The sequence below is a fragment of the Oncorhynchus masou genome, unplaced genomic scaffold (genome assembly GCF_036934945.1).
Source record: "Oncorhynchus masou masou isolate Uvic2021 unplaced genomic scaffold, UVic_Omas_1.1 unplaced_scaffold_638, whole genome shotgun sequence".
NCBI classification, from domain to species: domain Eukaryota; kingdom Metazoa; phylum Chordata; class Actinopteri; order Salmoniformes; family Salmonidae; genus Oncorhynchus; species Oncorhynchus masou.
Genome location: NW_027012811.1, coordinates 410,661 through 419,524, shown reverse-complemented (window position 1 = coordinate 419,524; position 8,864 = coordinate 410,661). Strand labels below are relative to the sequence as shown.

Here is an 8,864-nt window from a genome sequence, read left to right as displayed (position 1 = left end):
AATCACACACGTGATTGTGAATACATGTAAACATGCATACATTCTGCCAGAACTGCTCCGGTCCAGAATGTGAGTCGTCTGTCAGCTCTGTGTTCCACTGGTTGACACATAGACTCTGTCGCTGACTGACTGAGTGAAAGGCAGCAACTGGCCGTCCATATTTGATTACTAATAAAGAGAGATGTTCCCTGTGTCAGATACCAAATACTCACCGCTAAGCAAACAGCTATTCTAACAACTCAAACATTGGCATTGCTATCCACTGGTGGCCCATATTTCACCCTGGTTTTAACTCGTCGTCTTTCCCTCTCCTGGTTTCTCCATATTTCACCCTGGTTTTAACTCGTCGTCTTTCCCTCTCCTGGTTTCTCCATATCTCACCCTGGTTTTAACTCGTTGTCTTTCCCTCTCCTGGTTTCTCCATATTTCACCCTGGTTTTAAGTTTTAACTCGTCGTCTTTCACTCTCCTGGTTTCTCCATATTTCACCCTGGTTTTAACTCGTCGTCTTTCCCTCTCCTGGTTTCTCCATATTTCACCCTGGTTTTAACTCGTCGTCTTTCCCTCTCCTGGTTTCTCCATATTTCACCCTGGTTTTAACTCGTCATCTTTCCCTCTCCTGGTTTCTCTATATTTCACCCTGGTTTTAACTTGTTGTCTTTCCCTCTCCTGGTTTCTCCATATTTCACCCTGGTTTTAAGTTTTAACTCGTCGTCTTTCCCTCTCCTGGTTTCTCCATATTTCACCCTGGTTTTAACTCGTCGTCTTTCCCTCTCCTGGTTTCTCCATATTTCACCCTGGTTTTAACTCGTCGTCTTGCCCTCTCCTGGTTTCTCCATATTTCACCCTGGTTTTAACTCGTCGTCTTTCCTTCTCCCAACATACTTGTTCACATCCAATGAACTAGGACTGAGAAAACTGTGCTCAGCCAGTAGCAGTAACAAGACATGTAACGTTCATATCAAGCTCTCCTGGACAGTGGGCCGCATGTAGGAAGGCAGCCAAGCACTCAGATCCACATGGAAATACAGTACAGTGGAATAAATGACAGGGTACTGAATAGAAAACACTTGTTCGTAAATTAGGAGGCGGCCACTCAATGATACAAGTCTGACTGTAAAGCCAAGCGCACTCCAAGCGTTAACGACTGACTCCCTCACAGCAGGGCTGAGCACAGAGAGAGGAACGGCCGAGGAAACTGTTTCCCCTGACAACTCGCTAGCAATTACCCAATCCCCCACGGAGACCTCCGGGTTTCCAAGTCAACCCACCTGTGCAACAACGCAGGAGAACAACAAACACAGAGACAGTACAATGCTGCGAGACAGAGAGACAGAAGTTGGGCACCACAGAATCCCCAAGAATGACTACAACAATTGTCCCGGAATGACTACAACAACCATGACCATCGCACTCCGCACATACACACAGCACATACACACAGCACATACACACAGCACATACACTCCGCACATACACACAGCACATACACACAGCACATACACACAGCACATACACACAGCACATACACACAGCACATACACACAGCACATACACACAGCACATACACACAGCACATACACACAGCACACGCCACACGACTAAACCAGAATAGAGGAAAGATCTGTAGCGAACAGCGGTCTGTTCCTTACCTGTCGATGATAACGGGGTCTGAAGGAGTCTCGTTCCTGTTGCCACAACTCTTCTTATCACAACACCGACTAGAGAGGAGGAAATGATGATGTGATCAAGTCAGGTTCACACAGGCAGACCAATTCTTATCTTTTGACCCTTTTTATAGGCAAAAGATCCAGATGGGTTATAAAAAAATATGTATCAGATTTGGGCTGCGTGTGTAAACTGCAGCTCAAAGAGATTCACACAGTGTGGATCTTCGCATGTTTAATTGTTACTTCAAAACATTTTCTTTTAATTCTTTAAATTCTATATTTATCTAAGCGTGACAGTGTTTAGATCATGATTGTTGCTGAGCTGTGCCTGTATGCCTGACGCTAGCTGTCTGTCTGTCTGTTGATTGGTACGGAACCGAGTCAGTCTCGCCACGCAGGGCAAACGGGTAAACATCTCCTCCATCTGTGTCCCAAATGGCACCCTATTCCCATAGACCTCTGGTCAAATGTAGTGCACTACGTAGGGACTAGGGTGCCATTTTGGGACGTAGCCCTTAGCATTGCCTCTGTGTCCCAAATGGAGCCCTATTCCCATAGACCTCTGGTCAAATGTAGTGCACTACGTAGGGAATAGGGTGCGATTTGGGACGTAGCCCTTAGCATTGCCGAGCACTGCTGCTGCACGTTTGCTAGTCTCAGGGAGACAACATGTTTGTGGTGTTGTGTCTCTAGCACTGAACTGAGAACAGAAGACGCCAGGAGGCTTGGGAATCGTCTTTCCACAGCTTCAGCTTTTTTTGTTTCCCTCTAATTGTCAAGCTGTTAATTCTGGAGAGGATGCAGACGGCCATCTTCAAAACCAGCCTTTCTGTGATAGGCCAGAGATTCATTAGAACGCTCAGAAGCCATGCAGCCCCTGCATCAATCTTTCACTGAAGTAGCATTGTCTCGGTTTAGCCGGTGGTGCTGGTTATGGTGCTGGGGTCTAGCCATAGCTACCGATGGGGATAGGACCGGATCCAATACTGTGTGGTACAGTTTTATTCATGCTGAAATTATACCAAAATGTTATGCTTTATTCTCACTTTATTTTTGATTTTTTTTAAAGCCTAGTTGTATGATGGTTACATGTCCAGACGAGCTCAGTGAACACCATATGGTGTGAGGAGAGTGTGAAGCTCTTTAAAGCTGCTACTGGAAGTTAAAGTGAATAAACAACGTCTAACAGTCCTCCACTTCTAGAGCTCCAAACCACATCTGTGTTTTCAACGGAAACGGCCTTTAATATACAAGCAGTGTATATACAAACACACACACACACCTCTGATACATTCATTGATATGCAAACCGTCATCTAAAGGGAAAACATAGCTTATGTTTTTTGTACATTATGGCGTGGTGATGAGGTGCATGTAGTTCGACCCTCTTGGAGCAGGATGACGCCTTCTGTGTGGGCTACTGTATGGGTCAGCTCGTGACAAACAGGGATTCAACCCAACTTCATAAGAGCAGTGACTTTATCTAATACAAGGGGGGGGGGGGGGGCAAGATTATCAAAGCTCCATTTCTGTTGTTTTTTTTATTCCGCGAGTCAAAAGGAACGCCCGTTGACAGAACACAGGAATGTGCCGTCATCTGTTCTATGTGTTGTGTCTGTTGTCAGTTGACCAATCAAACCCGACTATAGAAGGCTAAATCGATATAGGGATTCTGGCCTGTAATTCCTAACGGTCATTGAATGCAAACTCCCTAGTTATCATATTCTATTTGGCATGATACTATGTCTGAGGTATAGGCAGTCTATGTCAAATTGGCTTTGATTCTACCGATATGGACCGACGTGTTTTCATTGCAACAAGAGATTGAGGTTGATGCGCTAATACATCTACTAAGGACTATCCTCAAAAATCCCCCAACTCAGCATTTTAATAACAAAACAAAGAAATATATTTTTTTTAAACAAGCATATATTAAAAGGACGTTGAAATGTAGCTAATCACCGTGACAAGCTCTTACCTGCACATGATTTCGTGTGTGAGAAGCACTCGGCACATCTCTGGGTTTTTGTCTTGACCTTCATAGATAATAGCCTTGGATCAAAGCGAGAAATACATCAGAAGCAGACGTTTAAAATATCGAACTGGATATAACACGTTGCACATTTGCCGATCTCTGTGGGCTATAGGATATAAACCTTAACCTACACCACAATAACATTCAATTCATAAATGGATCAATTCATTATATAATTGATTATTAATTCATAAAGTATATAGGCCTACTAATATTGACATATAGGTCTACATACAGCAATTGTATAGTTTACGTTTTATAGGTTAAATTGTAAATTCAAAAAATAAAATCATTTCTCGTAGATAATTTCCAAACAATTCATTTCTTTACAAAATATATATGTATATATATTGTAATGTAAATAAATAGCCTAAATGATTTGCTAGACCACAACAAAAAATGTCAAATAGGTTAATATGTGTATATGTTGTTTATATATGTTTTATTCATTATCCTAGGATAATACCAACACCACGTTGGTTCTGCTGCAGATGGGCGATGTAAATAATACCCATTTCCGTATACATCAGCGCCATTCTAATCTACAGATATTTCGTGGGGAACGAGCTAATGGGCAATCTGTTGTTTATTTTGAGCCGCTAACAATGATTTTTCTCGGATACAAAAAAAAAAGCGTGTCGGGGGGGTTCGGTTGAGTAATTTTTGAACATTGGCTTTAACAGATGGCGTGGAGCTGTAGGTGCGCTCGGCCTCAGTTCTTTTTGCTCTCTGTCTGTCTCTCTCCCTCCCCTCGTTCTGCCCCGGGTCTGTGATGCACGGCTACAGCCCGACAACAGCAGCCTGCCTATCCCGCGCGCACCGCCGTTACATCTTGGATGAATGTAAAACCAAAGAAGCGGGGCTTTTAATCAAAGATAAACTCTTTATAATTAGCAATTAAGTAAAACGCATGACACACTATAGGGCCTATCACAATTGATTTAACAATAAACAACAACGATGCTATAGCAAGAGGGGACATAAGCGGCTGAATTAAAAAAAACATCACTACATAAATATTTCACAGCAAAATGAGATAGGGATTTTAATATTGTTTTTGGTGCTTCTGGTAGTAGGTGAAAACACAACACGAAACAGCTCTGTCCCATTGGAGGTGAGAGGGGTACCACATAGACGAGCTACAACATCTATATGTGAGGGATTTGGGGAGTATTGCAGTTATCATCATGTGATTTATTTCCCGTGTCTCGGCTGAAGAAACAGAAATCCATAAACTGACGGTTCAGCGTCATTGACTCTCTGATCATAGACAGACCTATAGGCTACAGTCAACGAGGAGTGGGGCGAATCTAACATGTAGCCTATATTTCCTATATAATAATAAGAGGTGACAAAATAGGAATAAACAAACTGGTCATAAAAATGCTGTTTAACCCTAGACACTGAAGCTATAGGCTATTCAAGTGAACTTGGCGGAGTGCACTTAAAAATAAGCCCATACTAGCCGAGAGTGATTTCCGAAAACATTCAGGTTGAGGAAACGCGCCACATTGTCCACTCAAGTGGCCTCTCCTATTAAAAGGGTCTCTTGTTATTGAACCGAGACTTTCTTTGAGCAATAATAGTCTCGTCTGTTTGTCACAATAAATAATTATTTGAATATTTCTGAACTGATGGACTGTCAACGCACAATTATACTACATAGCAGATAAGACCTATGTTTGTTGATGGCTTCGACATCCCATCTATTAGCACATAAGACAAATTAGTGGTTAATTGACTAAAAATGCGCTCACGAGCCAATACACAAAGCACGGTAGTAGACCTACATAACCTATTCATTTCATGAACGGTAATATCAGCTAAATATTTCATAGCATTCTCTCCCCCAAAAATATATATAATATCTCGTGTCAAAGTATAATTACGATTTTAAAAAGGGAAATTAAATAGACCCCATTAAACACTTTTGCTGCGAATTAAATCAACATTAAGGGGAATCGTGCACGGGTATACGGGAGACCCCTGGAGCTTACCACCCGAATTAAAGAGAGGCCACTAAAGGTTATTATTGTAATTAACTATATACCGGATATCTACAACTGTCCATCTCTATAGCCGAGTCACAAAAGTTGTATAAAATAAAAAATAATAACAACAATTACAATCGCTCCAACCCGAGAGCGAGCTGATTTATAGTGAAATATAAACGATAAAAAAAACACAACCACACATGGCCTAATAACTTACAGGCTCATAATTGAAGCATATATCTTCTGTAATAGGGTCAATTCGAAAACCACGCACGTTTCCACAACACACGTTATATTTCAAGCAGCATAAGCATACAATTTGGCATTGCAGATAATTATATATAAAAAAAATCTTACCTGTTTTGTCATGGAATCGATTAATCGTACGAAAAGATCCTGTTCTGTTCTGACACCTGCGAATAAAGTATATATATATATATTTTATATCTTGTCATTTACACCGACAAGTATCTTGTAATTTACACTCTGATTTTGCTTCCACATTATATTTTAGAAAATATATGTCTTACAATTTTTACGGACATAAAATAAATATAATTAAAACACGGTTTGTTTGTTTTTAATAAACACCTGTCATCTCAATACATTTTCGTGATCATCATCTGGTCCGCGTCAGGTTAAAACGTGGATTAATATCTGATTCACCCCGCATCGCTAACTGAGCGTGGATTAACCATAGACGATGCTAGCTGACACCGAGCGAGGCAATTTACCACTTTAAAAATGTAACCCAATATCGGACTAACAACCACCATACAACGTTATCTGGCGGAATCAATGTCCAAGCATGCGTCCCTGATTTGTACTGATTCACTTCATGATAATTCCCACACAGTGTATTTCCTGTATCAGTAGCCGTACCACTTACCGTTGCTGTACAGTAACTGGAGTTTGTAGTGAATCCCATTGTTAGTTTTTTCACTGTTTGGTTCCTGAAAATAATGAGCATTGAATCAGTGTTCACATACATTTACTGTGTTTTGTTGATATTTGTCTTGATGTGGTAATTATGAGCTCACAAAATAGACTATTATGAAGGGGCCAAGTGGGGGGGGGGGGGGTATCTATGTAGAGTAAAACAAATAAAAAAATAGATGTATAAAATAATTTTGCGACATTCGAAGTCATTTAGAAAGTCCACATAACGGCACGTGTCTCCTCCGCCGCCTATGACGTGTTCCTGCCTTTACCACCAAATGATGAACTGTGTAGGTGAAAATAAATATTTAAAAAAAGAAGAAAATGAATAAAATGGGACGATAATCCAAAGAAATGGCGCTTACTTTGTCCTTCTCCACAAAGTCCACATAGGCTGTCCGTTCGATCTCCACCGGCTGTCCTTGTCGGTCATACAACGCAAGAACGAAGTGGAAAAAGTTGGATTTTCTGAGGTTGGACGGTGGTTGCTTCTCGTAGTGTGCCCGAGCCAAACCCACACCGCTGCGGGGAGAAGAGAGAGGAGCACCTCGGTTAGATGGGAGAGATGCACTGCAGATGGAGCGAGCAGCAGATGACAACATTGGGAGATGGTGTGAAAGGCACGTTTTTAGAGACAAGAGATTTCTTGATTTGTTACTTTAACAGTAATATGATGTAATGAGCGTTGGAGAACGCGCTGAAGAGAAGAGTCGCATAGGGAGATTGTAATTGATACATGGCAATGTGGGGATTTAGGGGCAATCTGAGAAATGCATTAAAAATTGGATGTTTGGCAAACGTACCTTTGGGCGGCTGTGTTCGCATCCACTACCCCAGATGTGTGCATCCACGAGCGGACCGAGTTCATCCCGCTGCCCAGCGGTTCCTCTTTCATTGTCGTCCCTCCTCTAGGTAAGCCTATATTTTCCTGAATTCCAAACATTAAAACAGTTTCGTACAAACCCGCTCCAGCCAAATGAGAATAATAGGAAGGTAGTTGTTGAAGAGCAATCTTTCCTTCTTGGCGGTTGACAAATAACAGTAAAATAAGTTTGTTGTAGTTAAAACGTGTAGAACGAAATAAAAGTCCCAGTTGAGTTCACAAGTCCTGTCTCCTTGAGCCCGTCCTGTGTTGGCACGACATGAACAATTCACAGAGTGGGTTACTGTAGTCTATATCGGTAGCTGGTTGGAACGTGATCCTAGTCGTTGAAGAAGTCGTTCAAATAGCAGGATATGGTTGTAGTTGCATCTGTTTTATTCAAGTTTTTATTCGAAATGCGTTTGAAGAAAACTTTTTTTTTGTTTTTGGTGATGGCTCCTCAAGCTGGAGTCATCATACAACAAGCATTTACAACAACAAAAAAGCTTCAGTTGAATCGACCACTTCTGGCAATGCGCTCCAGCTCCAAAAGACAAAATAAACGAAATGATTACTATGGCGGTGTTCCTGGACACAGGAGAGGTTGATGAGAGGCCTTTAGCGTCTTGCAGAATGGGATGGAAGCATACAAAACTCAACCCTCTATCCCGGAGGAGTGGAACCTTTCCCGGGAGCCAAAACTCTAAACCCACGGGATGCGCGCTGTCAGAATATGACGCGCTGGTGGGCGGAGCTTCGACCATATATGGAACAGTGACACGTCCTGTCCCTGAACGAGCTTCATTCTGGAGAGTCCTACATTTCAATAGCTGCCTGGCTGAAACCCGAGAGCTCCAGCAAGGCAAGCTCCACTTTTTCCTCCATCAAATGTAGAGATTTCCCCCCTCAATTTCACATCATGTGACGTTAATATTCACTAAACATGAAATCCTAAAGGACACGAGTGTCGCCGATACAAAATATTATAGGGAATGGAGCGGAATTGTCACTAAATACTTTACCCAGGGAGGCTGCTATGTGATGTTCTCAGCAATGAATGAGTAAATATCGACTAAAAGTCTGAGGGAAGCGCATAACATGTCTATAGGAGCATAAAGGAAGGACTTTCCAATCCATTTGGTCAAAACTAGATACAATGTCAATGGGATATATTTCACTCTTACTATTTGTTAAGGCTTTTCCAAATCTAAATTGGCATGTTTTATAGAGGAGGTCGCCACGCGCATATATAATCAAAGTTAATCAATGCTATTTTAATGCTGCCATGTTTCAAGTGATGGAATATAACGCGTCTCTCACGGCGAACTAAAGTAACTCTGCTGCAAACAGTAGCCTTGGTATTACT

The 8,864-nt window shown here is 41.7% G+C and overlaps 1 protein-coding gene across 1 annotated transcript; it reads right to left on the bottom strand.

Annotated features, from left to right (window-relative positions):
• Positions 1-1,651: 1,651 nt before the first annotated feature.
• Positions 1,652-8,175, bottom strand: LOC135536579 (transcription factor COE3-like; the record flags this gene model as incomplete). The annotated part of the gene is made up of 6 exons (XM_064962871.1): positions 7,440-8,175; positions 7,002-7,158; positions 6,587-6,650; positions 6,055-6,110; positions 3,647-3,720; positions 1,652-1,720 (listed from the first exon to the last, which is right to left on the bottom strand). Coding segments are annotated over exons 1-6 (560 nt in total), but the record flags the coding sequence as incomplete, so codon positions are not given.
• Between the last annotated feature and the right edge of the window lie 689 nt (positions 8,176-8,864).